The sequence below is a fragment of the Phaseolus vulgaris genome, chromosome 3, assembly GCF_051622355.1.
Source record: "Phaseolus vulgaris cultivar YP4 chromosome 3, ASM5162235v1, whole genome shotgun sequence".
NCBI lineage: Eukaryota > Viridiplantae > Streptophyta > Magnoliopsida > Fabales > Fabaceae > Phaseolus > Phaseolus vulgaris.
The window spans coordinates 4,506,965-4,529,755 of record NC_143500.1 but is presented as its reverse complement, the minus strand read 5'-3'; the positions used below and the strand labels follow the sequence as shown (position 1 = coordinate 4,529,755).

Genomic DNA, 22,791 nt, shown 5'->3' with positions numbered 1-22,791 from the left:
GCTTTGTCGTCTGGTAATACATTGACCAATTTCAGAATATTATTTGGAGCATATTCAGCGACCCAACGTTAAGTTCATACCTGAGAACCTAACAGAGTTTTCAATTGCAGTTTGCCGCTGGTTCTGAAGAAAGCATTTTCGTCATCCTAATTATTGATGGTGATGGGTCCGGTATTACTCTCTGTAGTTACTACTTGTGGGCTTTTCGAGGTTCTGTAAAATATCATGAAAAATCTTATTTCTATTTGCATAAATATTTGTGCCAAGACAATTTATGCAGCTTTGTTCAATTAGTATGTTTAATTGTTTCCTTTTAGAATTTTATTTGCATATTTGATTTCTCGATTTTATCAAATTAACCAATTTTAACCTATTTACTATAGATGTTAAGAACTCAGTTCCTGAAAAGCCGAATTTTGTGGCAACCAGCGACGAAAAACCGTCAGGACTTTGATTCTCAGGAGCCAAATACCGGCATTTTTTATTTTTTTTTACATTTTTAGATAACGGGGAGAAAAATTAAAAAAAGTAAAAAAATAAAAGGATAAGAAGTGGAAATTTATTATAGAAAAACATAATTTAAAATAATTAATTAAAAATGTTGATATTAAATTTTATTTACTTTGAGAGGAGGAAGAAAACACAATAATTTAAGTGCGAATAAGTTTTGTTTTCGTAATATTGATTTTGTAAGCTAATTAAGAATAAAATTTGTTATTAATGTAATGGTTTGTAAAGAAATTCCATGAAATTTTGAAAGATATTAAAGATGAATGCATTGGTGGGTTTAGCTTATCTCAGTATTAGGAATACGCTTTTTGTTGAGTTGTTTGTCAAGCTTTCCAAAACGTGCACATTATTCCTTAGACTAGTAAAGACCTTCACATATCCAAATTTATAATTTATGAAATTTAAGGTTTTTTATATTTTTCGTGATGAAAATAAATATCTTGATTCGTTGGCCAATATTATAGGATGAACAATACACTTAGTTTTTTTTTTTAATAAATTGTCTTCTCTTATAAGACATTATATATTTTTAGAAATATGCTTAATCTTCTAATTTCAGGGTCTGTTAGGTTGGTTGTATTTTCTTATTGAGATGTTTGATTTTTTTTAATATAGATTTGGTTTGATACCATGTTTTTGTATTTTTCTTTTTTCTGTTTTATAGTATCTCATATAAGAACCAATGATAATTAAGTTTGAGGTTCAAAATGTTAGTTTAAAAATAATTTTAAATGTTTTGTTAGAAATATATTTAAGTTATTCAAAAATATGAAAATATTAATTAAGTGCATTCTATATATTTGGTTTTACTGAAAAAATTATTATGGTTGTGTTTGGATTAGGAAGAGGATTTGAGGAAGTGGATTTGGAGTAGTGATTTGAGAGGAAAGTATAAAGATAGTGAGATTGTTTGGATTACATATATTAGAGTAAATTTGTTAAGTTTGTGAGTGATATGATGGTTGTAAGGAGATTTTTATTTATTTGTAAATGTGTAAAATGTAAGTTTACAAATTTACCTTTTTCTTACAAAATATTTAAATAATAAATTATGAGATATTTTTGTATAAATTTTAGTTAATTAAATTTTTATAATTATATGTAAAAAATATTTTCATAAAATCAAATAAAAAAAATTAATTTTTATTATTGTTAATATTATTATTTAATAAATTTATTTTAATTAATATTAAATATGTAATTCATATTTATATTTATTTTTATTATTATTATTTTAGTTATTATCATTATTATTTATAATTTTATTACTTTTTTATATATGGTATTTCTATTTCTATTTTAAATATATTATTATTCTTTCATGTGTATACAAATAATAATTAAGGGTAGTTTTGAATGATATGATGGAAATTTTCTAATGTTTCAACGCTTTTCATAAAGTAGATAGAAAAATATAGGAAAGAAAAAAAAAGCAAAGAAAACAATTTAAATAACGTTCCTCTATTTTCTACTTAAAAGAAAGGAAATAAATATAAAAAACATATATGTGTGCCTCTAGAAGCTATTCATTTTTACATAAAGTACTATTTTTTTTAATAAAAGTACTAAATCATATTTAGACAACTTACTTTTATTAGGAATAATTATACCATTGTATATAAATACATTTTTTTCCCTTTCACTCTATATAATTAAACCAGAGAGAAAAAAAATAAGTTTTTTCTTTACTTTGTTGCCCTACTGAAAAACATAAACATCATTCCTTTTTTCCATTTGTTTATTTTTGTTTGGTTCACTTTCTTTTCTAAATGAAATAAACATAAATAACTTTTGCGTTAGATAAAACACTAAAAAAATAGAATAAAAACGCAATCGAACATAAATATTCTTACTTCAAAACCAATTTTATAAATTAAATTTCATAAAAAAAATAATTTACATAACCTTAACTGCAATACTTATTAAACAACCGTAAATTGTAACGTAATATAATATAAGTTTTATTTAGTTTGCTTTTTCGACTTAATTTAAGTTTATAAAACCTAAGCAAATAAAGTGATTAAACTTTAATTTAAATAACATTGTTATTGGGTTTAAAGTAAAAGAAAAAAAAATGATTAAATTACATAGTTATTATGATTTATTTTTTTCTGGCTCTAAATTACTCACGAGAGGGTATAGGGAAGAAAAGGACCTTTCAACCTAATTTTTAGGGTTAGGCCTTAACTTATTGCAACTTGGCCCTTAGATAGGATTCTTTACCCTTTTCTCCTCTTTTTTTTGTCTTTTTCATTCTCTCCAATTCCACAACTTTCTTATTTTAATAATAATATGAAAAAACTATTAAACCTAAAAAACCTCATATATATACATATTGTTCAATTAATACATAGTAATAAAAATAATAATACACAACATTTAATAAATAAAAGTAGAAATATAAATGTATTCATTATTAAAGGTAATTAATATACCCACCAGTATTATGTACTAGGTGACTACAGAGTGAAAAAGAAGTATATACTCATAAGATATTGTGGAGGTTTTTTTCACATATGTAATTTTATTTGATATTTTCTGAAATAGGTAAAAAGAAAAATTATTCCAAAATTGGTAACAGAAATCGTACATATAAAATACAATATGTAATATAAAAATTAAAATCAACAAATTTCAATGTATTCATAATTTTAAAATAGTTTTTTTTTTTTACCAAATATCAAATGAAACTACACTATCTACCAAAAAAAATGGAAAAAACCGATTATGAAATAATGTGTTTAATTCAATTATTTGTTATTTTTTTTCTAGAACAACTTTTTTTTAATAATAACTAAAATTTTCTGACATATAATTTGAAATAATTTATAATATTTTACAAAATAGTTATATAGAAAAGAATAGTTATTACTCATTACCTAACATGCAACTCAATATAATGCTGCATAACTAGTTTGCATAAAATCTATCAATTGACACGAATTCAAAAGTAGCCAATTAAGTCACTGCAAAATCATGAAGTTACAAAAGAACAAAACCATATCCAATATTTGCAGAGCTTTAAATTAATCTGAGTTGGTACAAGTAATTTTTGTACTTCAAGCATTATACATGAAAACACCAGTTAGAAAATAAAAACATGAAAATTTTCCTTTTATGTGAAAATGTAATAAAAAAAAGCAAAAACTCTTCCTCAGCATAAAAACATACAAAAGAGACAGAAACTCAATGATTATTTACATTTTATAAATCATGCAACAGTTTACCAAAAACTAAAGAAATCATGTAACAATGTTGAAGAAAGCATGGGAAGCAACAAATCCATAATACTATTAGTGTCAATTTTGTTCTTCTTTTGCTGAGACAGGAACTGCATTCACACCCCAGACTACAAATTTTGAGCATAAGCAAAGAGTCTTGTGAAGTGGTTTTTTTGGTACAAAATAATGTGGTCCTCATGATCCAACCGCAATGCAATGCAATGAAGCAATATGGTTAGCTTCAGTTTTCAAAGCCTCTGTGATCTCTTGTCCTTTTTACCCTCTGCAGTTTCAGAGGGCTGTTAAAACCCCCCAGGCCACCACCACCAAACAAGACAACAAGGCAATAACAGATAAAAGCCTACTTTGTCTTGCATGCACTTACATGCACCTTTCATTTCTTCCATGCATCATGGTCCCCTCCTAATACCACTTTTCTCCATCTATCTCCCTAAATCATACTTTCAATTTTTCACAACACCCTTAACCAATCTAACAAGATGTTTATATCAAGGTTATCAGACTCAAGAATCTACTCAATATCAAGGTTATCAGACTCAAGAATCTACTCAACTCAAGATAATAACTATAAACATGAGGAAGTAGTTTATGTGTTCTCAATGTAAATAATCTATTCTTAAGTAACTAGTTGGAAGTTTTTACATTGATATACTAAATAGAACTTTTATTGATTGAAAAATGCTAACCAGTATCTGAGGTATTGGTATAAACAACATACTCTTTTATGACTTGTAATGGAACACCAACATAAATCTTAAATATTTTTCTTTATTCATTGGTTCCATAACCAGTGCCTTGATAACCATGATAATAATACTAATAATGTGGCATTCAATAATTGAATCAGAAAGAGTGTGCCATTTTCAGACCAGATTTCGCTTTCATCTTATATATAGGCCTTCAGTCACTTGATACAGGCTCTGGCCATATTAGAGTTCTTAATGTTATGACTTTGAGCTTCGAGAACTGTGCTAACATAACATCTTGTGTTGTTGTTCCCTTGTATCTGCTATATACTTCCTTAGCTTTTCCATAAACACAATGAAGAAAAGAAGTCAGGTTTTGTTTTTCCTCTACCATAGTTTTTCTCCTTTTCCTCTTAAGATTTGAACACAATTTCAGGATCCTGTTCTTCCTTTCCTGATGCTAGAATCTGCTCCATTTGTTTTATCAAAATACTTCAAAATATCCCTAGCTTTCAGTAGGGACCCATTGGTATTTGTTTTGTCTTGATGTGCTTGGTTACTGTTGAGGGAGTAAGTGACCTGCTCTTCCTCCTCCTTTGTCTGTCCTTTTTCTTGTAATTTAGTTGGATGTTGTTTCCATGTGAAAAAGTAAATTGCTTATGAAAACCACAATGCAAATTGTGCGCTAGAGTTCAAACCAAATTAGCTCCTTTTGGTTGCTTTTGTTTCATCAATTTTGCTTCTTCAGCACCTTGAGTTTATCCTGTTCATGATACTGCTGCTTTCACTCAATTAACTCATGAGGAACTTCAAGGCTTTTGGTCATGCCATCATTTCTCTCTTCATCATCTCTCTGAGTGCTAGGTGTCATGGACAAGTAGAACTTGACACGGCTCCAATGGAGAAGGCTGAGAGGGATGCTCTATTCTCCACTATTCAAGGTTTTGTTGGTAACTGGTGGAATGGCTCAGATCTCTATCCAGATCCTTGTGGTTGGACTCCTATTCAGGTGCTTTTCTGTTTTGACCCATCTGAGTAACTTACACATCATAGTGAAAAAAATTCCTAGCAACTACCTTTATACTGTGCTATGGAAAAGTGTAGCACATTTTAATCATTTCTGGTTAAAGTTATGAGACCATCCTTGCATTCAAGAATTTCAAACTATCATATGAATTCTGAGGTGAACTTGGCATTCTGCAGGCAACCATCGGAAAAGAAAAGAAAAGAAAATCACTTGGCTCAAATTTTCCAATTATACACAGTCCAAAATTATTCTTCTTTAAAGATTTATTTTTTACAAAATGATAGCTTCAAAGTACGAATATCAGTTATTTTTGTCTTTTTTTTCTTCCAATTGTTGAAACTGGTCCTTGTAAAATATTGCATGCATTAAGTATTCACTATATCTGTTTTCTATTAAGCCATGTTCTCTTTACAAATTTCTTTACAAGAAGTTATAAATATTCCAAAACAGTACATGATCTTAAAATACTGTTTAATTATATTTGGTACTGTTTTCTGCTGCAGGGGGTTTCTTGTGATCTGTTTGATGGATTTTGGTATGTTACTGTCTTGAACATTGGACCAATCCACGAAAATTCTCTAAGATGTGCAAAAAATTTGGAATTCAGACCACATTTGTTTGAGCTGAAGCACCTTAAATCTCTATCCCTATTCAAATGCTTTAAATCACAACGCAGGCATCAGGTTACCATCCCCAATGCAAACTGGGAAAATCTGGCTGGCAGCTTAGAATCACTTGAGTTTAGATCAAACACAGGTCTTGTTGGAAAAATTCCTTCGAGTTTTGGTGTCCTCAAGAAGCTTCAGTCCCTAGTACTATTAGAAAATAGTTTAACTGGTGAAATTCCACCAGATATTGGCAACCTGAACAAGTTGAAGCGGCTTGTTCTTGCAGAAAACAATTTTATTGGACATATTCCAGATATTTTCAGTGCACTGGGTGACTTGTTAATACTTGATTTAAGTAGAAATTCATTATCAGGGTCTTTACCTTTGACACTTGGATGCTTAACTTCCCTTTTGAAGCTTGATGTGAGCAATAACCATTTGGAGGGGAATCTGTTGAAAGAATTTGCTTATCTTAAGAATTTGTCCCTTTTGGACCTTGGAGATAACAGATTCTCTGGTGGATTGACATTGAGTATTCAAGAGATGTATTCTTTAGAGGAAATGGTTTTGTCCAAGAATGCAATAGGTGGAGATATCAGGACCCTAAAGTGGGAAAACCTTCATAACTTGGTCAGTTTGGATCTCTCTAACATGGGGTTGAAAGGGGAAATTCCTGAGTCTATATTAGAATTGAAGAGGTTGAGATTTCTAGGCCTCAGTGACAACAACCTCACAGGCAACCTTTCACCAAAACTATCAACTCTTCCTTGCCTCAATGCACTCTATGTTAGTGGTAACAATCTTGCAGGAGAGCTTAAATTCTCTATGGAGTTTTATGGTAAAATGGGAACACGTTTTGGGGCCTGGAACAACCCCAACCTTTGTTACCCTCTTGAAGTATTGCCAACAAGTCATGTTCCATTTGGGGTAAAACCATGCCAGCAGGAGATCAAATTGGTAGAATCTAATACAAGTGCTGGGAATGTGAACAAGACTTTCCATTCCATAGCCTCTTCAGGACTTATGAGCCATGATCCTAATCACTTCTGCTGGACTTTTCCATTCATCATGCTTCTCTTCCTAAATTCTTATATAGGTCTTTAATCATGATAGTACTTCAACTTTGGCTTTAACTTTATAGGGGGTATTAGTTACAGCAACCTGTATTGTAGTACTTCTTCTGTATTTTGTTATGACACAAGTTGAAAGTGTTTTTTCAATTTGCTTCTTGGCCTCATCTTACCATATACACCATCTAATTTAATTTCTCTATTCAATGATTTTGCATACAATATCTTTTTCTTTCAATAAAAGTGTAGATAAGTTGAGTTTGAGAATCTTATAGGTCTAAGACTTGAGACAAACTCCAATCCTCAAAAAACACTTATAGAGAGATATTTATGAAGTTCTTATCAGCCATAACATGATTCCAACTCACTGTTTTAATGTTTGTACAAATTAGTTCCCACAACTATCCTATAATTCATTTGTGATTACAATTGCATTAAGGGTAGCTCAAGTCTTTGATTTTCATAAATTGTAACCACTAGTAGTAGTTCCTGAATACTTGCTTTCCTAATGTTCAAACAAGAAACCAAGAAACTCTACAAATGGAATAGAAAACAGTAATGTCAATGTCACATCTCCTTACAGTTCCACAGGTAAAGGCTAAGAACCTAACAGTGTATGCTGGTAACACTTACTTTCATCGTACAAATAATTGAAGTTATCATTGGATTTCACTGTTTGTATTTTGTGCAAAGAATAGAGACCCTCAAGAGTTACTTGTAACTAACTACCTGGACTTGTTGCCTAATCCTTTTGATAATCAATTTTTCATGAGCATACTTGGATAATATAAGAAAAATAGCAGCATAAATGTTGCACTTGATACAAAGTCTTGAACTGTTATGTGAATATACATATTTCGATCATGCAAATATTTGCAAACCTTTGTTTATCTTCTTGAATTATATATATATAACAAATTTTAAAAACACAATATTTAAAAAACAATTTAAAAAAAGTTGATAAACAAATTCACCTTTTTCAGATGAAGGGTGAAGAATTTCAACCTGTTTAATTCCTTTTTGACAGAAGAACAACACATGAGACCAAAAGAGGTTGGATTGCATGATGTTGTCATCTCTAAAAAGTTTGGTTGCTTTAAGAGAAACTGACTTCACTTCCTCTCATGTGTTCATACTCTCCACTCCAGTGATTTTGAGTTTGAGAAAAGGTTTAATTAGTTGGTAGCTTACACAATTTTAAATGGTTAAAAAATAATTTCAAACGCAACTTCACTCACGTCGAGAATGACAGTTCGTAAATGGAATAATATATGAGGGGTAGTCCGATAATGGCCCGACAGCGGGTGATCTGATAAGCCTAACAAATACTCGTTAGGATAGACTCGAAATGACTCTAGTACTATATTAGTAAGTGAACTTTAAATCTAACTGAACCCCATAAAACCGACTTATGTGATGAGATGTGATGAGGTTTGCACCCACTTATTTATAATGAATTGTATTATTCCATGTGGATCTCCAATATGATTAAATTTGACATTACTATAGTATTAGAAGTTGAAGGAAAAAATTGTAGCGAGCACAGTTAACAAGAAGAATTAACTACACATGCTACAATATTACAGTTGTTATTAATTTTTTGTGTCCTTTTGGTGGGTTCTTGTCTGATGTGTCTGGTGGACAGTAATATTATTATACATATTTTGATGAACATTTGCATCTGTGATGTTAGGAGAATTAGGAAACAGAATCCAGAATGGGACTTTGGCATTTCTACCTTTCGATTTCCGAGGCAATGGCATTTATTTATTAATTTATTTGTGACTTTAATAGGGTGAAAGTGAAATGTGATGGTGAAGCTATGATCCTATAGGTGTAGGGATTGTTGTGTTGTTGATGATGAAATGGTACAGTGCCTTTAATGGAGGTTCTCATAACCCTCTCTTCTCTTTCTTCAACATTGGTTTCTTCATTTCTTCAAAGGGTATCCAAAAATCTTCAACTCTGCAAAATTTAATGTTTCTCATCATCTCCTTTTTGGATTTGAACTACTACATAGCCTCAATTTTTCATCATCTTCTAAGATACATTCCTTTCTAGGATATTTTTAATAAGTTCCTACAATTTTACATTTTAATTATTAAAATGAATAAACTTTTAAAAATTATTTACATTTTAACTATAAAAATAAATAAAATTTTAAAAAATTATCTAAATTGTGTCAAGATATCACGACTTTATTATGAAGAAGTAGGGTGGCATAAAATAATTTTAATGTATTTAAAATAAAGTATGTTAAAATGGTATGATTTTAATGAATTCAAATTTTAACTAAATTTATGTTTTATTCATTTTAATAATTAAGAGATAAAATTATATTAAATTAATAAAAAAATTCTCCTTTGAATTTGGTGTCACCATTTTTTTTTCTCTTTAGTAATGTTTTACTATTACCACATATACATGATTGAATTGGATAGTTCTTGGTCAGGATGAAAAGGTTAAGTAAAGATATTTGTAGTAAAAAGTCAATTTTATGGGTTATTGATATACTTTTTAGTTGCACTTTCATATAAAATGTTAAGTTCCAACAATTTTTTATGTAACTTAAGTATACATTTCGTTAGTTTATAGTAACTATTTTACTATTTATTTATTTTTTACTTATTTTAGTATAAATATTTCTCATTTTTACATTTATTGATTGTTAAAAAATAGAGTAATAACTATTTTTAATTGATATAATACTTTCTATATAATTTATTTATTTCATTCTCTTTTCTACTCATCTTAAAAAGTAAAGATAAAGTTTTGTACTTCTTTCTTTTTCTTTTATCGTATAAAGATACACATTTTTCAATCTATTTGTTTTAGTTTCTTATCAATTTATTCATTTTCATAATATTAATCCAAACAAAATATTATAAGGAAAATTGTATTAACGTCATGTAAATCCTTTTTGCATCCCTTTTAATTTTGAAATACACAACACCTTTTTTTATAATTATTTCAAAATTTATCAATTTTCATAGTACAACAATTTATTATTATATGGTAATATTAAAACCTTTACTAGTGTATCCCAATTAAATAGTGATTTCCAAGAACAGAGTTCAATCTAATCACATTTGCACTCGTGATAAATTCCGTAATTAGGAAAACTTTCTAATCTCAAGGCAAATATTCATTCCAGCAAATAACGAACAACTTCATAAAGTGGCTTATGTATCTTAGCCAGAATTATAAAAATCATGTCATTGCCAATGCATCAACTTTGTTTTCTTATCAAAAAGTTTACGTGAATTGAATAAGAAATTCTTTAGGACTAAATATATATCAAAATTCAAACAGTGGTAAAACCCTAGAGTCTGTTTTTGGTTTCTTCTATGTTTTAAGTTTCATATTCATCTTTTGTTAACTGTTGTGTGGTAAAACTCTAGAGTGTGTTTTTGGTTTCTTCTATGTTTGAAGTTTCATATTCATCTTTTGTTAACTGTTGCATCACCCTTCGTCTTTGTCCATCCTAAAATGTTAACACCAAAGCACCTATGAACAAATTTTGACAAGGATTGAAAAACATAAGCATGTGAAGATGGAAGAGAGAAATTATAATATACATTCTTAAAGGGTTAATACAGCACAAGGCAAACATCTTTGAGCAATGTCACAGCACAAGCACTTGAGCAAAGCCACCTTTGCTTTCTTGTTGCTTCAAATCTGCCTTTCACATCCTGTTTTACTCACTTTTCCTCCTCTTTCACATTGCTGCACATTGAAGAAAGAACTGATCCTTTCAAATTAAGTTATTACATCACCTTCTCACAAACCTAGTAAAAACAAATTAAACTATTTGCTATTTACTATTTAGCCTTTCATGTTTCATACCAAGTAACAATTCTCATGTTTTATAATCACTAAGATAAAACTAATAATTACAACCTCCATACAGAAAATATGTCATGTGAGTTAACAAGAGGCTTTTTGTCCATTATTTTCTGTTTTTTTTTTTCATATTTAGATTACTACTAGTAAAGTTCATGCAACTTCTTCATCAAATTATTCCTTTCTTAAACCAAGGTGGTGTGAGGAGTTCTATTGTGTAGGAAAGTGAGACAACCACCACCACTGTGTTTTCTTCCATCTTTTGCCTTCATAAGTAGGATTTGGTTGCTTCAGAATCGAATATTGGGTTACTTGTGGACAGCCATATAAGCTTTAGCTTGCTGTGGCATAGCTACAAGGAAGAATAGGATATGAAGGAGGCAGTGGAGATCATTGATGCTCATGATCTTATACCCAAACACAGTGAGAGATCACAAGTGCATTTGTTGAAGTAGAGTTTGCAAACCAATTAAAAAGAACCAGAATAGTCCAAAAGAACCTGAACCCCACTTGGAATCAAAAACTGTTATTCCATTTGGATGCAACAAAACCTTACCATCACCAAACTATTGAAGTCCAATCTCAATGCTCCTTCTAGCTTTCCTACTTCAGAATTAGAAAACCTGTCATCTCCAACTTCACCAAAAGTACAAGAATGCAAATCCAACACTACCAATCTTCCTGATTGTCCATCCCCAATCACAGAAAATATTGACCTTACTGACATAATATCAAAAGCTGATCACAAAGAGCACACCCCAAAATCAATCACAAAAGGAGCTGAGAAAGTAAACTCAGCAGCAGTGTAATGGCATTGATACTGGTCAAGATCTAAAAGAAACCATAGAGTCGGTCCTACAGATAACACATCAACTACACAAACACCAAGCAGCATTCGCAAATGATTCCAATAAAGAGAAGACAAAGAGGTGGTCCAGCCACAATGCACTCAGTTGGTCCTCAAGTTCATCCTAGTGGGCAAGATGAACACTACAATCTGAGGGAGACCGAGTCGGGGGGAGCGGTGGCCAAATGCCAGAAGAGGGTGGATGACTGGTGGTGAAAGATTCACAAGCACACATGACCTTGTTGAGCAGATGTTCTATCTGTATGTTAGGGTAGTGAAAGCCAAGGATCTTCATCGCAGCACTCTTACCTCCAGCTGTGATTCTTACGTGGAAGTGAAGCTGGGGAACTACAAAGGGAGAACAAATCAAGAGAATAAAACAAATCCATAATGGAACCAAGTCTACGCTTTCTCCAAAGACAGAATTCAATCTTCTGTTTTGGAAGTCATAGTGAAAGACAAAGAAATGTTGGGAAGAGATGATTGTATTGGAAGGGTGGCATTTGATCTCAATGAGGTTCCAACCAGAGTTCCCCAGAAAAGTCCACTGGCTCCTCAGTGGTACAGACTCGAGGATCGACGAGGAGGTGACATCATGCTTGCTGAGTGGATGGGAACTCAAGAAGCCGATGAGGCCTTCTCAGAGGCTTGGCATTCTGATGCTGCCACTGTGTATGGAGAGGGTGTTTTCAATGCCAGATCAAAGGTTTATTTGTCAGCAAAACTGTGGTATCTCAGGGTGAATGTCATTGAAGCACAAGATGTGATACCAAGTGACAGAAACCGGCTGCCAGAGGTTTTTGTAAAGGTGCAGATAGGGAGCCAGGTGTTGAAGACCAAGATATGTCCAACTAGCACAACCACACCACTTTGGAATGAAGATTTGGTCTTTGTGGCGGCTGAACCATTTGAGGAAAAGTTGACAATCGCTGTGGAGGATCGTGTTCACCCTTAAAAAGATGAAGTACTTGGGAAGATGATCTTGCCACTGACCCTCTTTGAGAAGCGGCTAGACCACAGGCCAGTTCATTCGCGCTAGTTCAATCTTGAGAAGTTTGGTTTTGGAATGATGGAAGCTGATAGGAGAAATGAGCTTAAATTTTCAAGCCGGATTCACCTAAGAATTTGCCTTGAAGGTGGATACCACGTCCTTGATGAGTCCACTTTGTACTCAAGTGACCAAAGACCAACAGCTAGACAGCTATGGAAGCAGCCTATTGGGGTACTTGAAGTAGGCATCTTAGGAGCACAAGGACACATACCAATGAAGATGAGGGATGGTCATGGCAGCACAGATGCATACTGTGTTGGCAAGTACGGTAAAAAATGGGTCAGAACCAGAACAATTGTTGACACTCATAGTCCAAAATGGAATGAGCAATACTCATAGGAGGTTTATGATCCTTGCTCTGTAATAACACATTGGTGTTTTTGACAACTGCCATTTATGTGGGGGTGAAAAAACCACTGCAAGCACTGTGGCCAGGGATTCAAGAATTGGAAAGGTAAGAATTAGACTCTCAACACTTGAAGCTCAAAGGATATACACTCATAGTTATCCACTTCTTGTTTTGCACACACATGGTGTTAAGAAAATGGGTGAGTTTCAGCTAGCCGTGAGGTTCACTAGCCTCTCACTGGCTAACATGATTTACATTTATGGCCAACCCTTGCTTCCAAAGATGCATTAGTTGCGCCCTTTCACAGTTAACCAAATAGAGAGTTTGAGGTACCAAGCCATGAACATTGTGGCCGGGAGGCTTGAAAGAGCTGAACCTCCCCTCAGGAAGGAAGTGGTGGAGTACATGTTGGATGTTGATTCCAATATGTGGAGCATGAGAACAAGCAAAGCCAACTTCTTCCGCATCATGTCACTTTTCTCTGGCATCATAACAATGGGGCAGTGGTTTAGCCAAGTTTGCAATTGGAAGAGCCCCGTCACATCTGTCCTAGTTTACATTCTCTTCCTAATACTAATTTGCTACCTTGAATTGATACTTCCAACTTTGTTTCTCTACATGTTCTTGATTGGCCTGTGGAACTATAGGTTTAGGCCAAGAAACCCACCCCATATGGACACAAAACTCTCATGGGCAGAAACAGTTCACCCTGATGAACTTGATGAAGAGTTTGACACATTTGTTGCAGGAAGGATCCAAACAGTTGTTGCAGACATAGCAATGCAGGGAGAGGTTTCATTCTCTACTGAGTTGGAGAGACACCAGAGCCACCAGCCTCTTCGTAGTGTTCAGTTTGTGTTCAACTGTGGTTCTGTATGCAACACCACCAAAAGTAGTTGTGTACTATCTAAGGCATCCAAAGTTTCGTAGCAAACTTCCTTCTGCACCCATCAACTTCTTCAAGAGGCTTCCAGCTAGAACAGATAGCATGTTGTGATGCATAGCAAAGAGTTCAGTCTGCATTTTATTCATTTCGTGGAATTTTATTTTTAATGTTTTAAGTTACGGAATATCTGCTATTCAAGATCATTATTCTTATTTCACAAAGTTAGATCCCTGATTCAGATTAGCATCTCTGAATTTTACTTATGAAACAAAACTCAAACTGTATAGTCTAATACTTCTGTAAACTTACCAACTCAATATCAATGATACGTACACAAATAACGTAATAACAATATCAGTTGTATTTATAATACATGCACACTGATTAGCTGTATTTATAACACAACCTGTTTAGCTCTTTAAATCAAGACCCTCCAACAATTGTTTTAGTTAAAATCGTTTCCTACAGCTATATTTAAACATAAAAATGACTTATTTTAAATGGTAAAGTAATTCATCGATTTCAGTGTTCGAGGATTAACACAAACTATGATAAAAAGAACAAAGATTAAACGCATTTTAACATAAAATAACGTGAGTTTATCCACTGCAACAGAATAACAAATTCTCTTTGCATGTCCACTAGATACGCACGATAGCACCATGGGTAGAAACAAAAACGCATACTAAGATAATGTATAAAACAACTAGAACCAAAACTGATAGAAAAAACTTCAACAATAATAAAGTACAAAGGACAGTGCAACTATTGGGAAGAAAAGGCTCAACAAAACAGAATGAGGTTAATAATTTATGTAGTCTAGAAGACTAGTTCATGGGGTTTCATTCCTGCCTTCAAAGAAAACCTAGCACCCAAGTAAGACTTCAGGTCTTGAACACTCTCAATTGCCTTTAACAAAGCAGAATCCACGGTTTTCTGGTCATCTTTCTTCTCTTGGGGAAGAGTATTTTTCTCCTACAATGCATAAATTATAATAAAGATCAGCATCGCATAAGCAGCTCAAAATAAGAAGGGACAAGTTAAAATTTAATTATTGACCAACCTCCTTCTCTGCCTCAAAGAACTCGCCTTCTCCCTTAGTTTTCTTCTTCTTGGCATCCTTGGCAAAGTACTTGTCATCAAATCTATCCACATTAACACCAGAGATGTCCACTTTTGTGGATGTACCAATGACATATGATTGGTTCACCCTTCTTAGAGGAACACCGTTGATCTTAAAGGGACCTAAAAAACGCAAAGACATTAAATATCCCATTTCAATTGGTAGAAATCACATGCAAGAACCAATAATTGAAGGGAAGCATATAACTGTAACCAAAATATTATATAATACAAAACAGAACTGAGCATGTTGAAGAACAGACCACAACATATAGAAGGAACCCTTGTAACTCAATTACGTTTCAGAAGTGAGAAACTATAGCAACCAGATAAACTCATTGGAGTACAATGACCACAACAGAGTGATAAATTGATTACCAACAAATCTTATCATGTAAAGAACTAGTTTATCATAAATTAATCTCATCACAAATACCACACACCTGTTACAAGAAGCAAACCAGATGGAAGCTGCTTCAGAAAAACAACCCTCTTTCCCTTGAACCTCCCAGCAAGTAGGATCAACACTGTTCCTGGAGTAACGCTAGCCCTGAGGAGGAAAAACACCAAATATAAAGACTCATAATAACAACAAAAAATGCACCATTAAAACTATTACAATGGGATTTCTTTTATATAAGGACTCAAATAACAAAACAAAATGCACCATTAAAACTCTTACTGTGGGATATCTTACAGTGGGATATCTTATATACTTGAAAAGAGTTCATTTTATCATTCAACGAAAAAACAAAAACACAAGCCCAGAATATCAAAGCACATCAATCAATTGGCAAAACAATAAACAAAAATTAAAACCCATAATAATGAGAACTTTTATATAATTAAAACGGATGATTTCATCATTAGACAAAAAAAAAACACAGATTAATATTTTTCCATACATTCCACACACGAGACCACTAAATCTCAAAAAATATATTTGACTTTTAACATTTAGAACCACAGAAGAATTTAAAACTCATCATAGTTAACAAATCAAAACACTAAAACACACACAAGCACAATAGGTTCAATTTGAATCTCATTGCATCTAAAGTCTAAAAACCCTTCTTTTGTTCCACATTTTCTAACAACAATAAATTAGGGAAACATAAAAATACATCATACCAAACAAATCAAAGCATCAAACAGATAAGAGGGAGGAGGAAAGTACCTGAGTTTAGCGGGCTTGGGCTTATGCTTGTTGACGAGAGGCTTCTTGACATCGTCGGCGGGGTAAAACTTGGGAGGCTTCTGGGCCGGGGCGTCGGGTTTGGGCGTGGGGGCGTGGCGAGGGAAAGCGCCGCCATTTTTTGCCTTGATGGCCCAGATGCCCCTCTTGTGGTACATCTGGGACCTCGAGTACTTCCCAATACCCCTGATGAGTTCAGGGTTCCTCGACGTGCTTCTTGGCTTCTTCGGCGCCATTGCTTCTCTTTTTCCTTCTGCTTCTTCTGCGCTTTTGCTTCTTCTGCGCTTCTGCTCACCCTCGTCAAGCAAAACCCTAATTCTTATGTACCCCCTTCTAAAACGCAGCGTTTCCTTCTTAATGGGCCAGGCTTTCTAAACTTAACCCAACAATGCTTTGGGCTTTTTTCTTTTTTACCCAATAGCTTATGTGACTACTTCTCTAATAATCTTTATAACTTTAAAATATCTACTTTTTATATTGTATTTAATTAGTATTTTAGAAATATGTAAATAATAATTTTCCAATAAAAAAAATCCAAATAAAAAATCATATATTTTTAAAATATTTAATATAATTATTTTAAGTTTAAAAAATTAGGTAAACTTTTAATATGTACGGTGATGTATCTACTTTGATTCATATTAAAAAATCGTATTTTAAAATAAATATAATTATATAAAAATAACATCATTAGTGTAACACGTAATTTTTAAAAAATGAGACACATAATTTAAAAATCATAAAATTTAAATACAAAAATATTTACAATTTGTAATATCAATAAGTATGTTCCTCTTTCCCAGATTCTAAATTTTGTTATCCTTCTATACTATTATTGACTAATAACATTTACATAAACACAATTATTAATCATAAAATAAAGCTAAGATAAATCAAAATATTAAAAAACTATGAATAAGTTAAGTTTTTCTTCCATGCAAACAATTTGTCTTTAAAATATATGATATTTGGAAAATGATGAATATTTGTTGAAGTATAAGTGGTGGGAGAAAGAAAAGTGAACTTGGATTTATATGTCTTATTATTTTTGGCTATTCATCTTTTCAAACTTATAATTATGTATAAACTTTAAATTTCTCCAAATTTGACCTCTAAATACTTTAATAATCATAATTATGTTTCTGGTTGAGTAATAAGTTAATTTTTTGCAACACACTAAAATCTTAATAGAATTAAGTATTTGAATTATAATTATCAAATTTATAATGAACTTTGTTTGAATTAGTAGTATAATGTGTTTAATTCTCTTTTTGAAATTTTAATTTTTTCTTTAGTACAAGTTCAAGACTGTTGAACGATTAACACAAAAGAATAAATAAAATATTGATTTAAATGTGAAAAATAAAATCCAATAATTATTTAAATAAAATTAAATAAAAAGGTGAAAAATAAAAATATAATTCTCCTATTTTAACTGATTAGTTTACAAGTAGAATAAGTTATAAAAGTGTGTAAAAGGAGTTAAGTGTTATTGGATTTTAGGAAAAGAAGTGTCATTACTAATAAAAAGAATAAGCCAACAGAGTCCTTTCTAATTGTTTTTTTGGCACCTATACAAAACATGAAAATACGTTTTTATCCTTCTTCTGCCACTTTCATATTCTGGATTACATAATCCGGAAGTTAATCTCGAATCCAGAAATAACTTACAGATTACGTAATTCAAAATATATTTTTAAAAAAGGGTATTCTGAATTATATAATCCAAAAGTATGGATTTTAGAGTAGCTTCCGAATTATGTAATCTGGAAACGCATATGAAAAAAGACTTCCAGATTACGTAATTCATAAGGTAAAAAAGACTTACAAATTATGTAATCCAGAAACTAATCATGCATTTGAAAAAAGGCTTCCGAATTATGTAATTCAAAATTTGTTTAATTCAGAAAAACAAACAAATTTGTAGATAACAAAAACAAATGATTGATTTTAAAAACAATCGATTGATTAAACCAATACAGGTAATTATCTAGAAAAATTAAAGTGCACTGATAAAGAAAGCTTAAAGAAAACCAAAAATTTACACTTGTTCACTCACAACATACCTATATCTAGTCCCACTTCACACCAAGATAAAATTCACTAGAGCAACAAAATTCTTTTGTAAAAAGAACAAAAACTATTCTTAAACACTATAAGAACCAAATCACACACTGCAACACCCTATCACAAAAATAATGATGCCCATTAATTCCAAACTCTTGTAACACTTCCTCCTTCAATAGAGATGAATCGCTAAATATCTAACAAAATCAAATATTAAAAATAAAATTAACATTAAAGACATTTAACATATTTAAGTTAATTGTATATTATTTTTTTTTCATGAATCTTTAATGTGAATTTATATGAAATGTGAATTTATATGAAAGAAAAAAAAATACATAACAAAGTGATAATACCAAATTATTTTTACAATGAGGATATGCAACTTTTTCAAATCTCATAACTGTTTGATTGAGACGAACATAAGATGAATTACAAAACACAAAATAATATGTCATTTCATTAAGGATTTTTTTTACTATAATGCCTTCTAAATTTATATACTTCTCACAGCTAATAATGGTTAATAATTATAAAAACTAAAATAATGAAGAAAAATATAGGAAGATGAAAAGCACAAATTATAAAACAAAATAAATTATAATTGTAGAAGGTCAAAATCTAGTCTAAAAAAAGGTAGAAGATATGTAGCACATACATTGACATGTACGCTGATACGATGCGGACATGGACACAAAGATACGTATAATCTTTAAAATGTAGGACACGGAGACACATATCTATATATTATATAATTATGAATTATATAAATTGACAACAAAGATTTATGTACACAAGTATCTTCCAAATTGTTTTTTTTATAGCAAAACGATGTTTTTTTATGATTGGTTTAAAAAGATTTGTTTCTTATTTTTATAATCATAATAAAAATTTATACAATAAGTTTGAGTTTTTAAAAAATCAATGTATTTTTTCTTTATAAAATTATGTTATAACCGTACTAGAATTGTCAAAAATCCAACAAATACTTTTTGAATTAGACACTTCACGAATACGTATCATACAAGTGTTATGCGAGTGTCGTTGTACGATACAAATATCTTACACTCATTTACACACCATTTAAGAAAAATGTGTCAGGTTGATATAGAAGCAAAATATTTGAGATTTAGCATGTGAATTATTGCATTAGAAAATGGTTTGAAAATCCCTTAGTATGTGACTATTTCCCACCCAACCCAACCTCGTAGAGAGGAAATTGCACGACATGATGATCATCTATCATCCCACGTTTCTCTTCATTTCTTGACCACATCGAATGTATCTTCTAAATTATTCAACAAAAGTTCTTCAAAAAATCTAACCCCAATATGCTTGCACAGTCCAATAAATGCAAACTATATATATCACATAAACATCACTAATTCATTCTCACAATTCTAATCATAAAACATATTTGTAGTTGCATAAATCATTCATGTCATTCAAAACTATCACTATCATTTTTGTTACTTTTGTTTTTCTCACATGTTATATTTATAAATTTATATTAAATGAAATTTTACATAACTGAGACATTTCAACAACTTATAGTAATAACTCATTGTATGTTTTTTTTTTTTTAACCATGACTAAAATCATAAAGAAACTACAATTAAACATTGGTATAACAGTAAAGAACAAAAAGATTTGTAGACTTTAACCTAATACAATGATATACCTAGAAAATATTAAATTGAAAAATTAATGATAATTAATTACTATATTAACTAAATTAACTAAGTTAAATATTATTTTATAAACTAAATAATTATTAATATTTAAAATAATTTATATTATTAATAAAAATTTATAAATTAATATTTAAACTTATCTAACATTAACTACTAAGGTTTTAACTATTATTTATTAGTATTTAAAATAATTTATATTATTAATAAAAAATTATAAATTAATATTTAAATTGGTATCTAATATTATTTGTTATTAAAATTTTAGTTATTAATTACTTTAAATTTTAAATTAGTCATTAAAGATTAATTTAGAATCTAAATTAGTTAGTAACTAAAACTTTGTTATCTAATATTAGATATCAATTTATAAACTATTTTATAAATTTTTATTAATAATAAAAATTATTTTATATTAATAATTTTTTAATTATAAAATATAATTTAAATTCATTGATATTAATTAATTATTATTTTAGTGATATTTTCAATGAGAGATATAAATAGATCTAACTAAAAATTTAAAATATTGTTCGTGAAAGTCAAAATTATATATAAATTAAAAAAATACAAGAGTATTAGTGCCAGTATATAAAAAAAGATATTTTGATTTTAAATTTCAAGGTAGCAATTATAATTAAAAAAAAAATACTGTATGTACAATTTACTTTCACATTTTATTAAAGAAAAAAAAAACTATAGAGAATATTAAGAATCATTCTGCTTCAAAAGAGTAAAATAACACTAAAAAAATCATGAAATAGAAACTAATTTCTAGAAACCAAAATAATTAGTTGCAATAGTAACCTTAGTTGCTAATTAGATACCAATTTAGAAACTATTTAATAATAATAAAAAATAATAGAAACTAATTTAAAAACCAATTTTTTTTTAGTTTCTAAAATGATTTCTATTTTAGTTTCTATTGTAACTAATTATTTTGGTATCTAAAAATTGGTTTCTATTTCATGATTTTCTTGTAGTGTAATAACAAGAAGAATAAAAGGTAGATTTAAGAAATAAAATTAGATAAAATCATTATTAAAAAATGTATATATGCAATATGTTTGTTTTTTTTAGTAATAACAATTTATTAAATGTCTATGAAATGTTAAGAATGACTTGTAGAATATATTATTTTTAGTGAGTTAGTTATTGCAAGTTATAATGAAAGCTCACATCAAGAATTGATTTGAACATATCAAAGACTCACCAACAGTGAAAATCATTGACTCATCATTTTCAATCACCATTTTACTTAAAACAATTAAGTTCAATCTCACTCTAATTACCTATTTAATTATGGTTAAGTGTATAATATTTGGGGATTTAACTTTGCAATGTGTAAAACAATACAAAGTTAATAATGAGGTACTAATGTGTTTTTCTCATTAATAGATGTAATTTTTTTATTTTTTTTACTAATATGAGTTAATAGCTTCACTCCTAAAAAAACATTAAATAAAAATTAATTTTAGAAAAAAATAATTAGTTGTTATATTAACTAAATTAGATAATAAATAATAAAAAAATATTTATTAATAAATAGATTTTAAATTGACATCTAATTAGGTACAAAGTTTAACTATCATTTATTTAGATTTTAAATTTGATAACAAAAATATTTATAGCTAATTAGATACTAATTTATAAATTATTATCAATAATATAAATTAATTTAGAAACTAATAATTTTTTAGTATCTAAAATATTATTTAATTTAGTCAATGTAACAATTAATTATTTTTTATTTTTTAAATTAGTTAATTTTTATTTAATAATATTTTTATAATACTTAGTTATATCAACGGATTTTGGTTTTGGTGAATGATTTATAAGCAAACCTTTTAATTTTGGATGAAAGGTCACCACAAGTTATTTGTTTTTATACAAGGTTGAAATATTTATTAAATATTTTATTTTAATTTAGTTCATATTTATCTGATTAAAGAATTATATTTAGAGATGTTCATGTGCACCAGAATTCATCACATGTGTTGGTTAAATAATCAAGTCTTAAATTAAATAAAAAAATTAAGAAAGTGTTAAGGCATTTATGACGGACATTCAAAATTCAGTTCATTAGCTACGAATTTATGTTTCTTTACGTTTGTGGTTGAAATTCTACAAGAACAGTGTCTTATGAAGATTTTTTTCTTTAAAAAAATAAAATAAAAAAACTAGAGAAAAATCCGAGTTTATCATCAAAGAAAAAAAGTGAATAGAGTCAAGGTTTAAATATAATATTTCGGTAAGAGAGTTAGGGCAAGAAATATTTTTTAATGCATGTAATATTTTTAATCTTTATTTTTTATAAAAATACACAAAATAATAAATTAAAATTTAAAATATTTTATATTATATTACGAAAGTGAACTTTAATCCTAATTCAACCCATAAAATCAACTCATAAAGTAATGTTTGCATCCACTTATATACAATGAACTACTATAATCTCTAGTCAATGTGAGATCTCCAACACACCGTTCCGAGCATGCGGACCAATAGTGGGTGGTCTGATAAGTCCAACAAATATTTGCTAAAATATGTTTTAAATGACTCTGATACCATATTACGAAATGAACTTTAAGTTTAAC

The 22,791-nt window shown here is 29.9% G+C and overlaps 2 protein-coding genes and 1 pseudogene across 2 annotated transcripts; 2 read left to right on the top strand and 1 right to left on the bottom strand.

Annotated features, from left to right (window-relative positions):
* Nucleotides 1–4,668: 4,668 nt before the first annotated feature.
* Nucleotides 4,669–7,293, top strand: LOC137806225 (RNI-like superfamily protein). The gene is made up of 2 exons (XM_068606219.2): nucleotides 4,669–5,447; nucleotides 5,969–7,293. The coding sequence occupies exons 1-2, from the start codon at nucleotides 5,238–5,240 to the stop codon at nucleotides 7,175–7,177; spliced, it is 1,419 nt and encodes a 472-aa protein (XP_068462320.2). The 5' UTR covers nucleotides 4,669–5,237; the 3' UTR covers nucleotides 7,178–7,293.
* Nucleotides 7,294–11,749: 4,456 nt separating this feature from the next.
* On the top strand, nucleotides 11,750–14,331 carry LOC137806223 (FT-interacting protein 1 pseudogene; annotated as a pseudogene).
* A 337-nt stretch (nucleotides 14,332–14,668) lies between these two features.
* On the bottom strand, nucleotides 14,669–16,680 carry LOC137806224 (large ribosomal subunit protein eL6). Its single transcript, XM_068606218.2, has 4 exons — nucleotides 16,419–16,680; nucleotides 15,685–15,791; nucleotides 15,183–15,364; nucleotides 14,669–15,094 (listed from the first exon to the last, which is right to left on the bottom strand). Exons 1-4 carry the CDS (start codon nucleotides 16,670–16,672, stop codon nucleotides 14,939–14,941), a joined length of 699 nt encoding a protein of 232 aa, XP_068462319.1. The 5' UTR covers nucleotides 16,673–16,680; the 3' UTR covers nucleotides 14,669–14,938.
* Between the last annotated feature and the right edge of the window lie 6,111 nt (nucleotides 16,681–22,791).

Excerpts from the sequence above, each read along its gene's own strand:
- LOC137806224 (XM_068606218.2), bottom strand. The coding sequence starts at position 16,672 with ATGGCGCCGAAGAAGCCAAGAAGCACGTCGAGGAACCCTGAACTCATC. Across the intron at positions 15,792-16,418 it reads CCCAAGCCCGCTAAACTCAG|GGCTAGCGTTACTCCAGGAA; the intron begins GTACTTTCCTCC and ends TTTCCTCCTCAG. Across the intron at positions 15,365-15,684 it reads TGGTTTGCTTCTTGTAACAG|GTCCCTTTAAGATCAACGGT; the intron begins GTGTGTGGTATT and ends TGCGTTTTTTAG.
- LOC137806225 (XM_068606219.2), top strand. The coding sequence starts at position 5,238 with ATGAGGAACTTCAAGGCTTTTGGTCATGCCATCATTTCTCTCTTCATC. Across the intron at positions 5,448-5,968 it reads GTGGTTGGACTCCTATTCAG|GGGGTTTCTTGTGATCTGTT; the intron begins GTGCTTTTCTGT and ends TTTCTGCTGCAG.